Below are 21,686 nucleotides of genomic sequence, written 5' to 3'. Positions count from 1 at the left end.
TTCAAAATGCAAGCTACACCCAGTCAAAGCATACTACTTTTTATTTACTAAGAGTAGAGGTACTTCTTTTACTGTTGTTCTACCATTTTCAGTTTGAAGTTTAAAATGATTTTCTCCACATGTCTTTACTGCCAAGTCTTCGCCGAATGGAGGAGAATATAGTATATCGGCTACATAAATCTCATTATGGGTTAAAAAAAGCTTCTCGCAATTGATTCTCCATATTCTCTATCACTATTCAAAATGCAAGCTACACTCCGTCAACAGCAGATTACTCTTTATTTACTAAGAGTAGAGGTACTTCTTTCACTAATGTTCTTATTTATATTGATGATATTTTATTGAGAGGCAATGATCTCAAAGAAATTCATCTCAAGACTTGTTTACTCAGGAAATTTCTTATCAAAGATTAAGAAAACTTGAAGTATTTCCTAGCCATTGAACTTTCTCGATCTAGAAAAGAAAATTTTATGTCTTAAAAGAAGTATGTTTTAGACATTCTTCAAGACAAAGGTCTTACCGGATCACGTCTATAAAAATTTTCTATGGAGCAAAATCTTAAACTTCTTTAGTAGAAAGAGAGAAGTTGAATGATCTAAGCAACTATAAACGGATGATTGGCAGATTAATATATTTAACTATTACTAGGCCTTACATAGTGTATTCAGTTCATATGCTTAGTCAATTTATGCATGAACCAAGAAAACCACATTGGGTGGCAGCTCTTCGAGTTTTGAGATACATCAAAGGTACTCTTGGTCAAGGACTTCTACTACCATCTGAAAATAACTTGAGATTACAAGCATATTGCAATCCTGACTTGGGTGGTTGTCGAACTTTCAGATAGCCTGTTTTTGGGTTCAACATCTTCTTGGAAAATTCAATTATTTCTTGGAAGTCTAAAAAGCAAACCAATGTGTCCATATCATTAGTAGAAGTCAAGTATCGAACTACGGCAAATACTTGTTTAGAGTTAACTTGGCTGAGATACATTTTTCAAGACTTGAAAGTTCTATTGTAGGAACCAACATTATTGTATTGTGATAATCGAGCAGTCTTGCATATAGTCGCCAATCCAGTTTTTTACGAACATACAAAGCACATAGAAATAGGTGTCATATAGTTCGGAAAAAGTTACAAGCTGAAACATCAAACCATGTTATGTTTCAACTAAAATGCAATTAGCAAATGTTTTCACTACCGTTTTGGCAAGACAGCAATTTGATTTTCTGGATAAACTATGATTTAGTCGATAGTTTTTATCATGAAAATTAATGAAAATCGGATTTTCATTCCCAGTTGAGTTTCTCATTTTTAACATCTAAGTTTATTGCTTCATGATTTATCAATTGATGTGTTGTTATGTTGTTGTTTTATAGTTTATTCATGCATTAATTTAGGGAGAGAATTAACTTTGGAGTGAATTTTAAGTACGAGCTTTATGGTAATGTGAATTTCAAGTTTGAGTTCTATGGTGATATATTAGAATATATTATTATTATTATTATTATTTGGATATATGTATTACTTAGCTATTATGAACTTCGAGTTATTTTATTTAACGGGTAATTATAAAAAAAATGAAACATACTGTTCTTAATTACTAATAATTATAGTGTTTTAAATTGTTCACAGTAGAGAGTTTGAAATAACAATTACGAAGCCTTTTAAATAAAAAATATCTAATATAATGACGAGTCAATCCGTAGACGTGGAGTCTTGGAAGGTTGACATTCATGGGATTCGAAGACATTTTTATTGAAGTAATTTGTAATTACAAGAAAGAGACATTGTTGCTTTTTGACATTAAATCTCAAATGAGTAGTAGGTTTCCATGGGTTTTACTTTAGACTCTAAGAAGTTCGGGTTGTACAACTATTTGAGCTTTTGGGAAGACCACAAAGTTCGAAACGTTTCTCTAGACTAAATCTTACCTCTAGCGATCTATACAAGTTATCTAACCTTTCTATTCTCGACTTAGGTAGCATGCTTTGTCTATGCAGCACAGTGACCAACATTTTGAGTTAAACGGCTACCTCATTAAATTCTAATGATATAGTATGGCATTTGTAATCTGAAATATCATTCATGAAAAGTTAGTAAGGACACTCCATAGGACTATAAAGCAACTAGTTTGGGGGAAACCTTGTGTGCTAGCCACTATTGAGTCGATCTACCTAGTCCCACGCTCCTATCTCAGAACGATTTACAGCACAACACCCTATTTAAGAGATCCCGGGTCATTTCCACAAGTTAGGGCACCAAGTCATCTCGACGCACTACCCTAACTGCCCTAGTTGAAAGTACTGGTACTAGATTAGAAATAGTAGCAAAGGCTCTGATGACACCGCTCATACTGTCAATAGCCACTACTAATTAACATTAAAAGGAAAGAAAACTCGTTCCTAAACTTGTGATTTAAATCACTCCACAAGAGATTTAATCAATACTATTTGACTGACTCTAGCATGCAAATTCTAAACACATAATTTACTAAGTGCCTCCAACAAATCTAAAATAGAAATTTTATTCTTTTCAATTAAAAAATGTAATATCTACCGAGAAAGAGTATAAGGTTTTATAGTCTTTGACAGCCTTAACCTATGTGAGTTAAATACACATATAATCTCTATATTAAAATTACTAGTTAATGAGAAACACACTCATAGCTTCCATATTAAAATGGGTTAGTCAAAGTCAAGGATGGAATATGGTAATCTATCTAGGTTACAATATAACTTTAACTTCCCTATTAAAAGAGGTTGAAATTACCATTACAATAATGTAATAAAAGAATTGTGCTATCTAGTAACCATTGTTTGACTAAATTCCATAACTTCGATTATGAGTTCATTAAATAAGTTAAAATGTATTTAATGCATCTCTATCTTAAATCTCAATTTTGTACAAAAAGTAGGGAATGACCTCAACATCTTCGAAAATTTTCTTTGACGAGCTCAGCATAGCTTGAATATAAGTGACTAAAACTCGTTGTAACTTTTTGACTCTCATTGTTGTAACTTTTTGACTCTTATTATTGTAATTGGCCTTGAGGTACGAAAACTCTTTGGTTTTGGTTCATATCACCTAATTTATTCATTTTTGGATGTCATGGAGGTCTACTAGGTTCTTAGGGGTAACTAGACGGTTTAAATCTCATCTATCATTCCCAGAACATTTAGGCTACCTCTTCAGGATAATCTATTCTCTAGGTACACACACAGGTCTAGACCTCTAATCAATGACCATAATCCTAGAGTGCTTGTTCTACTAAAAACATGCTAGCCTAAGTTAACTCAAGAGCCATTCTAGCTCTGGTACCCTAATCTTAACTTTGTTCTCTTGTGTCTGCATTATTAGGAAGATTATTCTATAAATTACCTAAAGCGTGGTATTGATAATCTAAATAGTCGTGCAAGCTTATTAGGGAGATAATCATATCAACCACTTAAAGCACCGAAATCATAATCTAAATATTCATACAAACTCAATAGAGAGATGTCATCCATCAATCATCTAGAGAACATATCACAATAGTCAATCCTCCTTTCTAGCACAACGATGAAAAAATATTTAAAATAGCATTCATCTCAAAATTTTATCCCAAAGGCATTTTGGTAAATACTTACTCTTACTTCGCTTACTCATCTTAATTGTCCAACTCAAATTAGAGTCATGAAACTAAAATATTTTGGCCCTTTTCCTTCCAAAACCTAGTGTTCACTATCTATGGGAATATCAACCATGCAACTCTACTCATGCATTTTAATGTCAACATGTATTATTGTTCGTAATCAAACTTGGTTCAATGATTCAGATCTCACGGGAGACAAAGGTTCGCAACTTTTCTTCTTGGAATCTCATAGAGGAGAATAGGATATTTTTCCACAACATACGTTCAATGGATTCTCATTCAAAATTGTTGTTCTGAAGTCCAAAACATGCATTTTATAATCATCCAAGGCAAGGAATGCTCACACGATAGCATCATTTCCTACAAGTATTAATTGAAAAAAATAAGAGTAGCTCTTACAAGAATGAATCATGCCTTTTTCCAAACTCGATTACCAGCTCGAAAATGGTCCAAAGTTTTTGAAATTCCTATAGAATGTCCTAATTTAAATGAAAATAAGAAAAATATCAAAATCGAACTGAAAATATTCGAACAAATGTCAACGAGAAGAAAAAGGAAACTCATACACTTCACACTCGTTGCAAGGGTCTTTACGTGGGGCTTCAACACGCGCCACAGGAAAAGTGTGGTTGCGAGTCGCAAGCTGCATCGGGTCGGTTCAGTGGGTCGTATTGCAGTTTGAGTCAAATGCAAAAGGTCATGTCGATTCAGATCCAAACGACGTGGGTCATCACCAGTTGTTAAACGCGTTGCTTTCCCCAATGTGCAATACGTGTCCAATGCTCGACCAATCACACTCTAACCTTGACTACCTAATGTGTCATTTTCTTGTTCGTCTCTACACGTACACTCTTAAATTTCGACTCTAAGCCTATGTTGATGCATATTAAGTTTTCACCTTCTTCCTCACCTTCAAAACCCTTTACTCTTCTTTTTTTTCTTTTCTTTCTTTTTTTTCTCCCTCCAAGTTAGTTTCAGTCTTCACATACCCTAATTAGATTAGGGGTGAAATGACCCTTTTACCCAACAGGTTAACTTTGAACGATTTTTTTTACAAAAAAAAAAAAAAAATGCATTTTCTCTTATACCTCAATTTAAAATGGGGCCTTGCCCTTTGATCCCAAGGTAGGACATCTAATGTCTACTTTTCCCTCTCAGATAGCAATGTTGTTTTGACGATAGGACATCCTCATGTCTACTTTTCCCTCTCAGATAGTTATATTGTTTTGTCTACTTTTCCCTCTCAGATAGTTATATTGTTTTGACAGTCCCTTCGTCGGACTACTTCTACAACAAACTTTATAACGTGCATTCATTTGCGGATGACAGTTCATATCAAATTTTGCAATTCGATTGAGTATTCAGTATGGAATTGGCGTAAAACTAGCGCGCTTTCAACACTATCAATATCCTCTAAAGGAGGTTCTCATGAATCACTTCTATCTTGGAATAAACACTAGTATGTCATCAATAACGACAATGATGATCATATCAAGAGAGACCTAATGATCAATATATTCGTCGGTTCCTTCAACTCTACTAGACATTGGACAGGTCGAGGGACATAACGGTAAACTCTTAATGCTTAATACGACTCCTGAGAATAGTCTATGGTATGTTCTTCTCTCCAATCTTCAGAGGATAAATAGACCTTGTCATGACTCTTGCGGTCCTTGTCGTCTTAACCAAAATAGCCTCAAGATTCTTTATTGTGTGGTCACCTCGGCTCTCATCTTAGCATGATGCTCTGCCACATTTCATGCTAGAGCATTATTGTTTGTCTGAGTTCTATACAAACTATGCAGAAGTAGTCAATCTTTACTTGAATCTTCCCGTGTTCACCTGGGCCTCTGGTAGTGATAACTCATCAATCTTTGTAAACTCTAATGTGGTGGCTAGCGTTCCTTAAGCTCAAAGATCCTATAACTCATCAATGACACATTGCCCTATCATGCTCCTAAAGGTCCAAACTTAAACTTAGTCTCTAAAACTTCAATCAAAACCTTACAGTCATGTTCCCCCACATCCCTCAAGGTTGGTGAAACCTGTACCTTAATATACCAATATATCCAAACCTCCTTAGGGGTAATGGTTTGCTTGTGGGAGAGATTAAAATAAATAATAACAATAATTATCCAAAATCCAATGATAGGTTTTTTTTCTTTTTTATTTTTTTTAGATGATGTCTAATGTTTTGCCATTGTCAGAACAATCGCGAGAGAAAAATGTTTAGAAATATCATAAGAGCTCAAAAAAAATATTTAAAAAATAGTAAAAAAAATTTAAAAAATCGATCATCGTCAACGAGGGGTAAAATAGTCATTTTAACATTTCTTACCTAACGAGGGGTCTGTGAAGACCGAAACTAAATTTTCCATTTAGAAAAAGCATGCTTGCTTATACAACGATCGTGGAAGCTATTGTTTTCGTCGCTATCTCGAATCGCTTTATTGTACAATGAGAAGACTTGCCTCTAAAGCTATTGCATTTATATGACTGCAAGTGTCTCCTCTTGTGGTATTCCATTAGACTTTGTTGCTACAGAAATCTTTTCTTTATTAACTGATGTTGATGCTGGTTTGGGTTCATCAGGAACTGATCTCCCACTCTCCACAGAAAGAACTTTGATGGTTTCTTGGAGTTCTTTATCTTTCATTAGAGATTCTAGTGTCACATGGCTACCTGAAAAAAGATGCACAACAATGATTTCAAGACAAGAAAACTAAGATTTCTTCTTCTTTTTCATTCGAACTTTTGAAATACAAGCACGTGCTTACGATATCTCCAATAGTGTTTTGGATTTGTCGGGTCGTTGATCGTCTCCTCTTTTGCAGGTCGTGTCGTGTATTCATCTTTCAAGGCTAACAGATCCTGGCATCGACGTCAAAGATTTTCAGTTTTGGAATGTATTTTGAGATGTAAATGTTTTGATATTACAAACTGAAACAGCTTAAGGCGGTATATGTCACCTGAAGTGGGAAGATAGCCCACATTGATGGAGCTTCAAAATGCTGCTTTAGGATGAAATGAGCAATCTCTGGAATACATTGGGTAGGTGACAATATATCAGAGCCTATAACGTTCTTCATAAACCGTCCTCTTCTTTCTTCGTCTTCCTCCCACCAAGCACGCAAAGTCGAGCAGTCATGGCAGGACGGAGCACACACCTAAACCATGCCTCATTCTTAGACAAATCCTAAGTGTGTCATAATTTCGGAATTTTCAAACAAAATCCATACTTTTACACTGTTCTACAAGTTTGATAGTTTGCTTCTTAGTTATCAGAGGCAGATGAACCTATTTAAGAGATGCAAGTGCTTACAGTCATGTAGCTATATTGAGAAGGGATCCCGAACTCTAGATTGGGTTCGTTCGGCATACGTTGAATGCGTAAACCAATTAATCCCAACTCCTCCATAACCTGCATCAAAATCAAGAACAAGGTGAGACTCTACACATCATCTTGCTCGGGATTGACAGTCTTTTGTTCGAAGAGATACAGATGAATATCATAATTTAGTCATACAGGATGAACACATGAAGGAATAAGGCCCAAATCTTCTCCACAGGCTAGCATGTCAGAAGAGTCGAGTAGAACAGGCAGGGTCTTTAAAGCATTTTTCCGCCAAAGATCCTCTTGGCGCTGGAAGTAGTAATCATAGTATAATCTTTTCAGAACATCCTTACTGCATCACGTATGACAAGTAAAATTATTAAAATCTTGCAATGCACAGCAACATCAGATAAAAGAACGTGTTCATCTCAAAGGACAATGGCTAAAACTTTGAGTTCATAGGCATAGTTCTCAAATCATGCTTGAAACCTGTGGCCATCCAAATCATTAAAGCTAGAAGTATCTTCGATATTGAAACGTGGATAGAAACTTTTTGGATTCTCTGGATCTCTGATAAGAACTATGTTCTGCAAACAACAAAAAGAAACCGAAAGCCATGATCCGTATAGAAACGAAAAGTGCAAGAAAAAGGTAGGAGTTTTACATGAACAAGTTCACACAAATTAGGCATTCTTTAATGTAACATCTTCTCTTACCTGTACAAGTTCAAAAAGACTGCGTCTTATCTGGTCTGGGTTTTGCAACTGTGATTCTTCAACAAGTGATTTCAGTTTGGAAGCGATTTTTTTCTCTGTGTCACATTCCTTCTTGAACTGAGAAAGAGGGGGAAAAAAATACCCAGATAAGACATGATATGTTGGATTAGAGCAGAAGCAAAAAAAAAAAAAAAAACAAAGCCACAATGTTCTTCAATAGATCAAGATCCATGTCTCTTATTCAAAAACAGGAATCTGTCCACTAGCTATGATTTCGGTATCGCAAATAACAGTGTGTTCATAATTCAATATTCTGAATTTTTTTGAAATGTTAAGATGAATACAGAAATGCATAATTTCAACATGAAGTGAAGAAAGCGGACTACACAAACTAATAATTAACCGATTTGTCTGTTCGACAAGCACATGATGTTCTCATAGATAGACAAGAGATCCAATTTTATGTAAAACCCATAATAATGAAGTATCACCTCATAAAAGCTCTTCTCATATTCATTCAGGAAGTGTGACGCAATATATCCCCATGCAGCTCCAAATTTATCCTGAAAAATGAAAAGGAACAACTTACTTCAGGGAATCAGAATCAAATAATGCTTTTCAGGATTGCCAAGTAGATTCATAATGTAGCAACCTGTAAAAGTTCAGCCCTGATATATGGACGACTCAAGCGATCGAAGTCCCATATTCCCTCTCTTTCAAGCTCTTCCTGTGGAAGTATAAATATTATTACAAAATTTTGCACAACCATTCACATTTTAAATAAATATGTTTGTTTCTGAAATGAGCAAACGTACCTGGCTTAAAGGAATAGAAGGGCGGAATTTTCCAACTAAACCAGTCATAGCATGCTCTGGAAGCTCCCAAATTCGAAAGAAACCCAATATATGATCAATTCTGTATGCTGTGAAGTAGTTTGACATCTATAATTCAAACATGAATAAGGTTATTATAAGGCCAACGAAGTTTCAGGACAGACGATAAAATGTTCTAGAATTTTAGCAAAACCTGAGTTAAACGAGCACGCCACCAAGCATAGTTATCCTTTGACATCTCCTCCCAGTTGTATGTTGGAAAGCCCCAATTTTGACCATTTTTGTCGAAGTAATCTGGAGGTGCTCCGGTTGACGTGTCCATACGGAACAAAGTAGGGTAAACCCAGGTATCTACACTGTTTCTATCAACACCAATTGGAAGATCTCCTTTCAATATCACTCCTTTCTTTCTTCCATAATTTGCTGCCTCTGATAACTGACATTAATAATGTCAGCAAACAACAAATACAGTAGACATCTTCCATCCCATTTTATCACAGAAGCAATTAATGAAACTTGTGGTTTTGTGACTTTAAGTACCTGTTGGTGCAAATGATATTGGATATAATAGTGGAAGCAGATGACTTCATAATGCAAGCTGTCCTTTGAGATGAGCTTCTCAAGCTGTGAAAGAAGGGAACGACAGGAAATGGACTTATATTAAGAAGCAAGCATTAATCTAACCTATAAAAATCTAGTTCCAAAACAAAAGGAAATAACAGTGATTATCACCTTGTCTTTTGAAAATTGAGAAAAACGACCCCATTGGCTATGATCTGAAGTTTCGAAGAAGTCCCGCAGAAAACAGAACGCGGCGTAGGGTTTTAACCATTCCTTTAAGTAATTCACATAGGAAAGAATATTTATCAGTGTCAATACATTAATTATTATAGGAAGAAGTATCAAAACAACGTAAAGCTTCAGTTTCACCACTAGTAAGAAAATTAAGTATGTTGTTCAGGAGAGAAGAAAACTTCAAACCTCATTTTCAGAAAGATACTTCTGAAAGGAACTGGAATTCAGTATTGAATCTTTCTCCCTAGAAAAAATTTTCCGTGCAAGTGAAAGCTTAGCAGCCATAGTAGCCTCATAATCTACATCCTGCATAGAACCAGAATCAAACGTGGAACTTGAATGTGGGATAACAGAACTACAGACCAAGCAAGCATTTTAATTTTCGCCAAAGCCATAATTTTGTCGTTTGCAGAAGTATAATCTTCATGATTTATTTACCAAAATACAATTTGCAAAAAGATAGCAGATGAAAAATCAGGATTTGATAAACTTTTTCTCGCAACTCTATAGACGAAAAAGAATAAAAATACGATGGATAATGATAAGCAACAAGCAAGCACAAAACAAGATAAAATAAGCATAAGAACTACCTTTCCATCCAGTTCAACTTTTTTCTTTTGAATCTCCAGCTGCAAATTAATTGGTAACGAAACCGATATAAGAAACTAGAAACCGATAAGTTAATTGGTAACAAAAACAGATTAATCAGCATAACATTAAATAATTCTATTAAGTATACCTTGATATCCTCTGGAATATTATCTGAAAGTGCTTGGACTCTTAAGTACAATGGATGCAGGGCAAATACAGAAAGTGAGCTGCAAAAGGTCAATCAAGTAATCATTACGGTAATAAATTAATGTATTGAACCATAACTTCTCAAGAGGTACTTTTTAAGGTGGGTAAGTAATTCTGGTCATAGAAGTTGAAGTAAACTGATAAAAGTAAGAAACAAAATTATGAAGCAACACTAATTAAGTTTGTTTTAATAATATATTTTATTATATCTAAGATTAATACATAATTATAAATATTTTGAAAATGAAGCAACCTATTAAAAATTTCTAAAAGTTCCCATTGATCATTTTGTTTAATCCATTTTTAAAACAAACATAACGTTAGATATGAACATAAATTTGCTACGACACGTGATATTTTAAATTGAAAGACGATACATTTTGATAGGTAAAATATTGAGCAAATCCGAAAACTAAAGGATTGAAATTATCTACTATCACCGGTAAAATAATGAAGATTGGAGAACTTGACTTTAGATTTAGCATTGAAACTGCATCTTACCTGTAAGGATACGAGTCCCACCACATTCCATGCACAGATGTATCGTTAACAGGTAGAAGTTGAACTAAATGGAGACCAGACTCCACAGCCCAGTCAACAAGTAATTTCAAGTCAAGAAACTCGCCAACTCCAAGATCATCTTCTGATCTAACAGAGAACATGGGGATTGCAACACCAGAACCACGCCAAGGAACATCCTGGGTACAAGAAATTGGTGAACTAACTTAGTAAAAAAACCAACTAACTAGTATTCGTCAGAAGAAATTTCTTCACAATAGCTTACTCGCAACATGCCATCTGAAAGTACAATATGTCTTGGTGGAATATTTGAAGCATCAAGGAGAAGGTCCCGGTTTTGTCCAAATTCGGAAGAAATAACTCCATCTTTTCCATATTTACAATATTTGTACGTGAAACTGTTGTTAAGGAAGAGTAAAGGGAAAGAGATATGACTAAAGATGATAAAAATATATTCACTGACAAATATTCCAATTGTAAGAAAAACGACACTTAAGGATATTTTAAGGGGAAATCGGTGTACTGCAAGATGCAGTCACCATGCCAGATTGAATCGCCCGCATAGCTAAGTTTAATCCCATTCTGTACCTTCCACTGTCCTAACTTCGAAGAGCTACCAATGACATAGACCTGTAGTAGTAAAATTTCATAAATTATAACTAGAATTGGAACTGGATGCCAGTCAATGTGAAGTAACAAACGAACCATTTTTTGCAGATAAGAAATAAAGCAGGTTAGAGAAATAGATATTTACTGTTGTATCTTCTTCTATATTTGGACAACAAATTTTGAAATCGACAAGAACAGAATCTGCTTCAGTCAGAAACCAAAACCAACAAATTGGTCAAGATGAAATTACCCAAATATAATCATATGACATCAAAGAAGGATGTTTACGAAATAAAAAGGAAATATCAAATTTACCATCCTCATTCAAATTATTATGAATGAATTTTCCTAGTGGTCTTTCAATGCTCAAAGTCGAACTTCTTCCAAAGACGACATCTTTGAAGGCGAGCTTGAAAGGAATCGCATCTGCACCAGTCTGGAGTTTATTTATCAAACAGAAGAATAGATGAGATCTTTAATATAAGGGAAGTGCTCGTAGGTTCTAAAACACCAATATCTACAAAGCCTTCAGAAGAAAAAATTACAATAGTGTAACTAGAAGGAAACTGAAAAGCAACAACTTGCAAAGTCTTTGAAACACATTACAAAAACAAAAATAAGTGCAAGGATCGAGAGATATACAAGGAGAAAAACACAAGACAAAACAAAACACACACACGCACACAAATGCCTAGGGTTGAAACATAACTCCCCAGGCCATCACTATAGTATTACAATTCTCAGTCATCAAGGCAAACTGATTTTCATCTTACTCAAATCAACGTCATACGAATTTGGTAGCAAACCAGGGTAAAATACACAACTGGAGATGGATTCAGTGTAGATATTTTGGTCAATAAGAATCAGATCCTGCTAGACAAGTAGTTCGCAGATAGTCATAGGAGACTTTTGCTAGTAAACCAAGGTTTTCTTCAACAACTAGAATGCTTCTGAGGATCCCTCTCATTCAGGTTATTCATGTATTTTTACAGTGCTTCGGCTAGTGAGAAAGCAAATTGAGCCTACTCTGACTCTGAGGTTCTCATCATTAGAAATTAGAATTTTACTCGTGTTAAGCTTTCCACCATTTAATCAGTGTCATGATCTTTTGTCGCACGGAATTTTAAATTGAATTTTACATGAAACATTAATGATAGAAAATCAACTGAGCTTTCCCCTTTTCTCATTCTGCAAAGAAAGTTGTTCACGGTAGATAGAAAGAGGTGGAATCTCTATTCCTATTGACTCTATTTCATGCAAGCATTACGTAAGTGCTTCAATGTCGTTGAGTTATCTCTGGTTGCCATTCTTCCTAGTCGAGGTCATAAAAGGGGAACTTTTCTAAGAAAATGAAGTTTTATAGTTTTGTTGTGATATGGCAATGAGAGGGCGAGATCCCTAATCACTATTCTCAGAGGAGGTGCATATCCATACGGTTGCAACCCAATAGAGGCTGGGAAGTGTAGTCGTCTATTGGTTTATTCCCGAATGAGATAAACTTTGTGGAAAGCAAGGATGTTTTCTTTCTTCATAAAAAGAGAATAATGGAAAATTTTTGGAAGATTTGGACCTCTCCTTAGTGTATTTCTTTTTAGTACCTCATAGTTTTTTGTTTAGCTTACACAATGTTCTAAAACCAAACTAGATCAAAGACATCAAGTTCAGTTTAAGATTACAGTTTTAGTCACATATCGAACGCAACGAGCTGAAACATCAAAGAAATTCAAAAGTAAAAGACAGCACCTGCCAAAGATCACGGAGCTCGACGACCTCCCCACCCTGTAATCCTTGAGGTAGAAACAGCTTCCTCCTGTTTCCCTTCTCCCATCTCAAGACGTCTCTATTGTCATCAACAACATAGTAATTGTACTCACATCCAAATCCATTGGACACCGCAATACTTCCATACCATATAAGCTGATCCCCTTGATGAATAGGGCTCAGTAACAACCCCTTCTTCACATTCCACGAACCAAGCAGCGGCTCAGAGCCACAGACTACCAAGCTTTGACCCCACTGAGTATAGTATGGCAATCTAAACCTCACATTCACCGATTTTGCACGTTTGGCTCCAGAAAACAATCCCAAATTCACCATCTTATTCAGAATTGAATCAGACACAGAACAAATCCCCTACACAGAAAACAATTCAACGACTAACAATCTAGCTCCCATGCAAAAGTCAAACAATCCTCTCGCACTAATTAGGAACTAATAGCAGCATGAGTAAACAAAACGAAATACAAATTCACAATAAAATTTCAAAGATATAACGAAGTTAAATCCATCAAAAACGTTCACTCACGAGTCAGGAAGAAGGAAATCCAAGAGGCAGCTCCGTTCGGTGGGAATCTGGCTTTCTGGTGTAGAATATATGAGCGGAGTGGAAATCGGTAATCACCACGTTGGTGAAGATAGAAAGTAAGAGAGAAGGATTGATGGGATTGCTTGATATTTTTTCTGGTGAATGTCCTGTAGTAGAGAGAGAGAGATTCGAACCAGTTGTTGTTTGGCCTTTAGATGAAAAGTGAAAACTGATAGGAATTGAAATCTTTCTGTTCTTGTTACACAAATCCATTTGGACGCTCTGCCAAAACTTTCCCTCGAAATTTTCCCGGAAAATCTTCCAACCCATGTGGGACGAGAACTAAATCAATATCTAAAACCACATGATCAAATTTGTAATAAGTTATTAAAAATACCTCTATACATTTAAAATCAATTGCAATCATTCCTAAATCCTTCTTAATTTATCAAAAAAATCTTTTGAATCCAACTATCAACTCTGGATTAGATCGATTCAAATAGAATTCAAACCCAAACACAACTCTTTATTGGTGTGTCTAGTGAGCCAAATATAAAAAATTCAGACCTCGTAACCAATCATTAATATTAGTTACAAAAAAAACAATAATTTAGCCGATGTGGGACTTTCACCTCTCCTCGAACAAAGCACGTCACGGCTAAGTTTATGGCATGGCTCTGATACCACGTTAGACGAACACGACTCTCCATAATGTTATGATATTGTCCGCTTTGAGTATAAGCTTTCATGGCTTTGCTTTGGGCTTTACAAAAGACCTCATACCAATGGAGTTAGTATTCCTCACTTAAATCCATGATCATTCCCTAAATCCGACTTTCATCATCCAACCGAATCAATAAAAAATAAAATAAAATAAATCTTTTTAAACTACATAAAAACCAAAAGGTGCAAAATAAATTTATTTATTATAAGATTAAATTTATATAATGGTTAATTATGGTCGGACTCCAAAATTAAAATTTAAAATTAAAATAAATTAAAAAGAAAATGGGAAGTATATAAATATCATTAATTGAAATCCACCTGTTCCCACAATTTTCATGACGAAGTCAAACCCTAAAATTGGCTCCAAACTTTGTGTGCTCACTTTCACGTGAAACTTGCTTTCCCATCTTAAATAAAAGTACCTAAAAGTTAGGACTTTGCATTTAAAAACCGAACATTTATCTAATCAGATATCATGGAGATTCTATAGTTAACCTGATTTGGGAACAAGCTTACTATCAACCTAAATTAATTATTTTTGAACTTTAAGGGATCGGGAATAAATTTAAATAATAGTTGGTATATTGTAGAGATTAGGAGTGTACATTCAACCCGACAACCCGAACTATAAGGGTTGTGATGGGTTGGATTAACATTTCGGGTAGGGTTGAGTTCATTTTTTTGAACCTGAACTAAATTGGTTCAGTTTCGAATTCGTGGGTAAAACTTTCGAGATATAAAATATATTAAGAATATTTTTGTAATAATGGGTTGTTTTTTATTTTGTTATTTTTAGTTTCTTTCATATATGTATATATATTAATTATAATTTATACATATATGAAAATTATTTGGATCCACGTTGTTTATTTTATTATTTTTAATTTTATTGTTTTGTTTGTATTATTTTTTTATTTTGTTATTTTTAATTTTTTTTTTTAGTTTTTTTCATATATATATACATATATAAAAATATATTTATGTTTTAAGTTATTTGAATTCATGTTCATAAATTTTTTATATATATATATAATTTTAAAACATAATTTAAATTATAATATATTTATTATCTATTTGTTACAATATTATTATATCACAATTTATATATATATATTTTTTTCTTTTTCTATATTTCTAATAATTTAAGGTAATGTATAAATAAATATATTTTAATTAACTAACCAATTCTAAAAAAATGTCGATATTTAATTATCTTTAATTTTATGATAATATTGAATTACAATTTTCGCTCGTTTTTTTTACTTTATTATTTTATTATAAATTGATTATAGTTTTATGGTGAACTTTTAATATATTTTATTATAAATCATGGATAAATAAAACTATAAAAAAAATTTGACAATCCATTAGAGATTTTGGGTCGTGAAAAGTTTCGGGTTGAGTTACCAATCCAACCAACCCGGTCAAAAAAAATCCTTCAACCCGACCCAACCCAGACCATGTACACCTCTGTAGAGATTTAAAGGAATCAGGAATAAATAATGTATATTGGGGAGATTTGAAGCGATCGGGATTAAACATGGCCACTAACCGACCAGTCCTTCGTATATGGTGGAGATTTTAAGATCGAGATTAAATCATGGCCAATATATTGCTCTTTTTTCTTTTTTTTTCTCCATGTACTTGCCTTTTATGGAGAAAATGAGATGATAAGATGATAATACACAAAACAGTGGGAAAACATGCATGTTTCTCAAGGCCTGCCACCTCTGTGGACTTTGACCTGAAAACTGCATCAACATCAAGTTCCTTAATCAGATCATATTTACACACTTACACACACACCTTCTCACACGTCGTCACTCACACGCGTTCATCGGAAAACTGCCAGTCTTCGGTTTCAAATGTGCTACATATGGTGTGCGAGAATCAGAAACAGTGTGAATCCCCATTGAGTGATTGTTCGATGACGATCTGCACCAGCTGCAAAATCGGTCGAGTCGTGTCAATTGAAAAAGTTTAGACTATCTATATCCAGTTTCCTATCAGTGTCAGTTTGTTACTCACATGGGGATGGCGATGGTGCAAATGATGGATTCATCATTGATGGTTCGTGGTGGTTGGAGTTGCTTTTTGACGGTGGTTGAACGTGAGTGTAAACGACGTTTGGTAATGGAGCTAATGCTGGAGCTGGAGAGACGACTCGATGTTTTGGCGATGGTGATGGAGCAGAATGAACAGGAGATTGCTTTCCTTCTTTCCTACTCGACTTCCTCTTGTATCTATATTGACAACCGGGTGGCTCTGCCTTGGAACTTCTCTTAGGGGATGCTGCTGTTCTTTCAGGGGCAGGGGAACCATATTCGGGTGCACCCTTCTCGGTTGTAGGGGCAGGTGAAATTGCAGGCGTAACAGGGGTGTGATGGTGGTGATGGTGGCGAGTCGGGGGATGATGGTAGTTATGGTTATGGGGCTGGGGTGTAGGAGCGGGAGCGGGAGCGGGAGAAGGTGACCTTACAGGGCTGTTCCCCTCACTGCCATTGAGGTAGTGTTTAAGAATCGAGGAAAGGCGAACTTGCTTAACTTTTCCGAACTCTGTATTATTCAGGCCGAGGTTACTAGAATTAGAACCCGATATTGTTTGAGCTAGCTGCTTCAGTCGTCGCATCGATGGAGTATTTCCGACTTCCAGAAGAACAGACGACTGGACAATCGTAGGGGCAGTCACGGTCGAACCTTCCGCATTCCATAGTTTAATATATAAGATCTGCATTTTGAACAAAAAAAATAAGCTCAAGAAATACAACGTTTTTACTCATCGGACCAAAAGATATCCCACTATAGAAGGAATGTAACGCCCTAAGCCTACCGCTAACAGATATTGTCCTCTTTCGACTTTCCCTCAAGGTTTTTATAACGCATCTACTAGGGAGAGGTTTCCACACCCTTATAAAGGGTGTTTCATTCTCCTCCCCAACCGATGTGGAATCTCACAATCCACCTCAGTCCTTGCTAGAACTTATTCCCTTCTCCAATCAATGTGGGGCCAGCGTCCTTGTTGGCACACTACCTCGTGTCCACACCCCTTCGGGACTCAGCCTCCTCGTTGGCACATCGCCCGGTGTCGGGCTCTATACCATTTATAACAGCCCAAACCCACCACTAGCAGATATTGTCCTCTTTGGGCTTTCCCTTTCGAGCTTCCTTTCAAGGTTTTTAAAATGCGTCTACTAGGGAAATGTTTCCACACCCTTACAAAGGGTGTTTCGTTCTCCTCCCCAACCGATATGAGATCTCACAAGGAACAATACAAACATTTTTTGTAGCTTGTATACTCATAAGAGACTAAGTAAGTTCACGATCGATAACAATCTCGTTTCTAAAAGGAGAAAATGAAAAACAAAAACACAATTCAAATGAATCATAAATTCATCCCATAAATTCAATGCATTGAAAATCAAATGAGCAGTTAAAGATACACGAAACCTCATACGGAGCTAGTCGTAATCCTGCCTCCAGTTGGCTGGTCAGTTCGCTGAAGTGAACTTGAATCTGATGAACAGAGAAGTTCAATGTAAAGTTGAAAAGAATTTGCACTTTCTGCAAAAGAAATGCACTCTGTGGCGGGATTATCGTTATTCCTCCCGGGAATTTCAGTACTTCAAACGAAAAGGCCTCCCCGAACATGGATTTGGTAACATGGAGGAACGACTGATTCGTTACTAGACTTGCAAACGTCGACCTGATTAAACTTAGATAAGTCTGCGAGATTTCTGAATCATCCATATCTGAATCGAGGCTGAACACAACTGTCGTACAGTTTGATCCAGATAACGAATCTAGATATAGTACATCCACCTGATTTAAAAGAGCATCGGATTAAAATACATCGAGTATATAGAGAGAGCACAATCAGTGAAAATAAACAAGAGTAGATACTTTGATAGACGGTATAGGGAACTCTTCAAAAATGTCGGTTTGGAGCTGCTCGACATTGTCTTTCAGCAAAGAAACGGGTCTCTCAACATTGAATGTCGCTAATATATCATGACCTGAAAACAGAAAGTAATCAGAATAGAGACATTCGATTCTTGTTAAGGAATTCATGTCGACTTTCACCATTAACAAAATAAATTCTCGCCCCACACCGTAATATTCAACTCTACTGAGATAGAAATCAAATCGCATCATTTTACATAAATCTGCCGAAACGAACTAAGAACATTAGTTAATGAACTAGCCAGGCTCTTGAATTATACAAGAGTTTGAACAAATCCGAAACTTCGAACTCAAAACACGTTCTAAATTCTACAACTCAATTCCAACTAAACCCCAACATGAATCTCCATGCATCCCTACAAAACACCCTATTAGCCATTAGTCCGTACCGACCCGTCCAACATGGAGAAGGGGCGAAATCACGAAAAACTTACAACATTGGTTTGTAAAATGGGGATCTTCAAATACAAATGTTTAACTTTAAGCTAAGCAAATACTAAAACTAATTGTATGTTTACCCAAAATTCTTGACAAACTAAGAGATAAAGGTCAATCATACAAGTTTTGTCCAACATCAAAGCTCGTTATCGGTATCGGTATCGTAACCTATTCCTTTTCTTGAGGTCGAAGGTTCAAATCCCGACACACTAACTAAGCCAATAATCCATGTAACTTGTCACATAAACTACCATAGATCACTTGAAAGCCATGAAATCAGATTTGTAACCAATGATGAAGACATGTAATTAATCAAACATAACTGATTCTAGAGCTCCAATGAGCATCAAATTCTGGATCAAGATCAGCAACAACACAGAACCACACAGAATCAGCAAGAACAAGTTACAAAATCATAAAATCAAAGCCAGATTCTCAGAACAATTCCCAGATCTATTTACCCTACAAACGAACATCAATCAAAAAAACCCTCAAAACCCAAAAAGATATCAGAATCGGTGAAGAGTTCCACCTCGATACGGGGATTTAAGACTCGGATCCTTTTGATCTGCATAATGGAGAAAAGGGGGAAGCCAAAAAACAGCAGAAACGAACAAGGCAACGGACAATAGCAGAATGAAGATGCATCTAAAGCCAATGAGGCTTCGAATCGAAACACACCCACAACAGAATCGGCCATCGGAAGCTTGGCCTGATGGCCTGGAGCCGACGGCGGACTGCGGTGGCTGTTCTCCGTCGTTTTTGCCCATTCGGAACAATGCCGGCGAAGTGGGTTAAGGGCCATTGCAGCTCTGTTCCGCTAGGGCTGAGTTGGGTGCGCCCATTATTGGCGTGGAAGTAAAATTTGAATGTGGGTGTGTGTAATAATAACGAGACTGCGATGAATATGAAAGAGAAGGGAAAAGAAAACGTCACAGAATCGCTTGGAGATTGAAATTTCTACTCCACTTTGGGGTTTTTGATTGTGTTCTTAATGTGGGTCATTGAAAATCGACTTGAAAATTCAGAAGATTGGGGTTTCTTTTGGTTATTTTGTTAGGGTTTGGATTGAAAATGAAAAACTTGAACACTAAGTGAACTGCAAATGACAACTCTGCTCTTTTTGGTGGCCTTTTGGATCGTGGACTGCCAACTTACCACCCTTCTTTTAAATTCAAATGAAATTAAAAACAAAACTAATGTTCTTTTCATGATCCATATGTTCTTCCACCCCACCCCGTTAGTTCCATTGGTTTTGGTTCGAAAAATCTTTCGAATCAACCTAAATTTTATAAATAAAAGGTACTCATCATTTTACGAGTAAGACATTAAATTAACTGGTTGGTATGTCCTTCACCCGACAACCAAATTAATTTCAAGATTTTTTTAGGGTGTTTTGGTTTATTATTTTAATTTTAATTTTTGGGATTTTTTAAAATTTTACAGGTTCCATAAAATTGTCTAATAAGTTCATGAATTTTCAATTTGTATCGAAGAATTTGCTAATTTTTTTTTTATTTTGTGTTTAATTGGGTCGTGACAAATTCACAAAGTAATTGTAAAAATCAATTTTATGTACATTTTTTATTTTGTTTTTGTTAGATTCGTAATTTTTTAGATATTTGAAAGTTCGAGAATCACATAGATATTGGCTAAGGCTGAATTAATATTTAGCGATTTTGATGATAACTTTAAAAGAATTGAAAGTCAGAACGATTCTAGGTTGGGTGGCCTCTTAAAAAAAAAAAAGGGATGCATATGAGTGAGAACAAAGTATGCTGGAATGACTCGTTTTAGTAAGTGGGGATAGTCTTCGCTCTTAAGAAGCGGAAAGTAGACAGCGTGACCATGTCGTAGAGGATGAAAGGGAATATCGGACCATTAGATACCAAATTCGGATTTCAAGACCATGTCACAGAGGATGTTCAGAAATGTCAGGGCTATCAAGTACTGAATTCAAATTTCAATTTCGAATCATGATCCGAATTGGGCATGAGTTGTTACAAATGGTATTAAAGTCGTACCTCCTCTAGTAAGATGTGGATCGAGGACGAACTAAGGTGGAAGCTGGTGAGCATGTGACACACGAGTAAAAGAGGGGTAAATGAATAAACCAACACCACATCTGAAAAACAACGATCCTCAAGATAGGATGGCTAAGAAGAGCTTAAAATAATTTTTGTATGTCTGTGTTAGATTAAATAAAATATTTTAATAAATTTTATATCGGTATAAATTGATAGTTATCTATATTTAAATTAATATTTAATATTATTATATATTTAAAATAAAAAAATAAGTATTTCATAGATTGATATATTAAAAATAATGGTGTTCAAATTAATATTTATAATTTTATGGAAAATATATTTATTGGTTTCATCTATTAAATATTAAAATAATTAATATATATCAAATACATTAAATAAACATGTGTGTAATTAGAGTTGAACCCGAACCGAACCCGGAATCAGACCCGAATAAAGCTTGTATAAATAGGTGGAGTCAATTCGGGTTTTAGGGTTTCTTCTGTCGTCTGAAGCTGTCCGAAGGGTTCTGTGGTTTTTTTTTCCCGGTTGTCTCGCTTATCTTCTACTCTTCACCAACGCCATGACTGCTCAGACTCAGGAAGAGCTTCTCGCCGCCCAGCTTGATGAGCAAAAGATTAATGTAATCTTTCTCTTTTACTCCCTCTGTCGTGTCCTTTCCTTGCTAGAACTGAAAGATTTGTCACAAGAAACTCAGTCTTAGATCATTTTTTCCCCTTTTTCTTAAGAGTTGCTTCTGATTTGTGGTAGTTTGAAATCAGCTGCAATGATGGATTTTTTTTTTCAGCTCATTTTGTGATCTGAGCAATTTCGTTCTTCGAATCCAATGTTTTATTAGTTCGAAATTCCAGTACATGAAGCAATTTTCTCGCTCTGTTTCAAGTCATGTTCGTGTTAGTTTTGGAGGAGATTAGCTTGTGGTGACTGAATCCGTCGCGATGTAATTTCTTTTTTTTTTTTTTTTTTTTTTT

General features: G+C 35.5%; 3 protein-coding genes across 4 annotated transcripts in view; 1 reads left to right on the top strand and 2 right to left on the bottom strand.

Annotated features, from left to right (window-relative positions):
- Window positions 1–5,939: 5,939 nt before the first annotated feature.
- On the bottom strand, window positions 5,940–13,802 carry LOC111467152 (4-alpha-glucanotransferase DPE2). Of its 2 annotated transcripts, none has more exons than XM_023111936.1 (23): window positions 13,544–13,802; window positions 12,982–13,371; window positions 11,554–11,674; window positions 11,384–11,442; window positions 11,132–11,259; window positions 10,895–11,021; window positions 10,612–10,808; window positions 10,052–10,130; window positions 9,903–9,941; window positions 9,499–9,618; window positions 9,250–9,351; window positions 9,058–9,141; window positions 8,711–8,953; window positions 8,500–8,625; window positions 8,337–8,411; window positions 8,176–8,247; window positions 7,685–7,801; window positions 7,458–7,555; window positions 7,161–7,320; window positions 6,957–7,055; window positions 6,604–6,801; window positions 6,412–6,505; window positions 5,940–6,316 (listed from the first exon to the last, which is right to left on the bottom strand). In XM_023111936.1, exons 2-23 carry the CDS (start codon window positions 13,333–13,335, stop codon window positions 6,123–6,125), a joined length of 2,886 nt encoding a protein of 961 aa, XP_022967704.1. In that variant the 5' UTR covers window positions 13,336–13,371; window positions 13,544–13,802; the 3' UTR covers window positions 5,940–6,122. The 2 variants fall into 2 exon arrangements, with proteins under 2 accessions (XP_022967704.1, XP_022967705.1); XM_023111937.1 differs by having other exon boundaries at window positions 11,384–11,439; window positions 13,544–13,801.
- A 2,083-nt stretch (window positions 13,803–15,885) lies between these two features.
- On the bottom strand, window positions 15,886–19,728 carry LOC111467196. The gene is made up of 5 exons (XM_023112015.1): window positions 19,200–19,728; window positions 18,170–18,282; window positions 17,717–18,088; window positions 16,298–16,997; window positions 15,886–16,213 (listed from the first exon to the last, which is right to left on the bottom strand). Exons 1-5 carry the CDS (start codon window positions 19,435–19,437, stop codon window positions 16,140–16,142), a joined length of 1,497 nt encoding a protein of 498 aa, XP_022967783.1. The 5' UTR covers window positions 19,438–19,728; the 3' UTR covers window positions 15,886–16,139.
- A 1,445-nt stretch (window positions 19,729–21,173) lies between these two features.
- LOC111467280 (nascent polypeptide-associated complex subunit alpha-like protein 1) overlaps window positions 21,174–21,686 on the top strand; it is a 2,580-nt gene continuing 2,067 nt past the window's right edge. Inside the window, exon 1 of the mRNA XM_023112138.1 lies at window positions 21,174–21,337. Coding sequence (XP_022967906.1) covers window positions 21,278–21,337 — 60 coding nt within the window. The 5' untranslated portion in view covers window positions 21,174–21,277. The remainder of the gene's footprint in view (window positions 21,338–21,686) is intronic.

The sequence above is a fragment of the Cucurbita maxima genome, unplaced genomic scaffold, assembly GCF_002738345.1.
Source record: "Cucurbita maxima cultivar Rimu unplaced genomic scaffold, Cmax_1.0 Cma_Scf00033, whole genome shotgun sequence".
NCBI lineage: Eukaryota > Viridiplantae > Streptophyta > Magnoliopsida > Cucurbitales > Cucurbitaceae > Cucurbita > Cucurbita maxima.
Note: the sequence above shows the minus strand (reverse complement) of the source record. Positions and strands in the feature narration are given on the sequence as shown.

Excerpts from the sequence above, each read along its gene's own strand:
- LOC111467152 (XM_023111936.1), bottom strand. The coding sequence starts at position 13,335 with ATGGTGAATTTGGGATTGTTTTCTGGAGCCAAACGTGCAAAATCGGTG. Across the intron at positions 9,352-9,498 it reads AGTATCTTTCTGAAAATGAG|GAATGGTTAAAACCCTACGC; the intron begins GTTTGAAGTTTT and ends AATTACTTAAAG. Across the intron at positions 8,248-8,336 it reads TCAGGGCTGAACTTTTACAG|GATAAATTTGGAGCTGCATG; the intron begins GTTGCTACATTA and ends TTCATTTTTCAG.
- LOC111467196 (XM_023112015.1), bottom strand. The coding sequence starts at position 19,437 with ATGGGCAAAAACGACGGAGAACAGCCACCGCAGTCCGCCGTCGGCTCC. Across the intron at positions 18,089-18,169 it reads TCCCTATACCGTCTATCAAA|GTGGATGTACTATATCTAGA; the intron begins GTATCTACTCTT and ends CTTTTAAATCAG. Across the intron at positions 16,214-16,297 it reads TGCACCATCGCCATCCCCAT|CTGGTGCAGATCGTCATCGA; the intron begins GTGAGTAACAAA and ends CCGATTTTGCAG.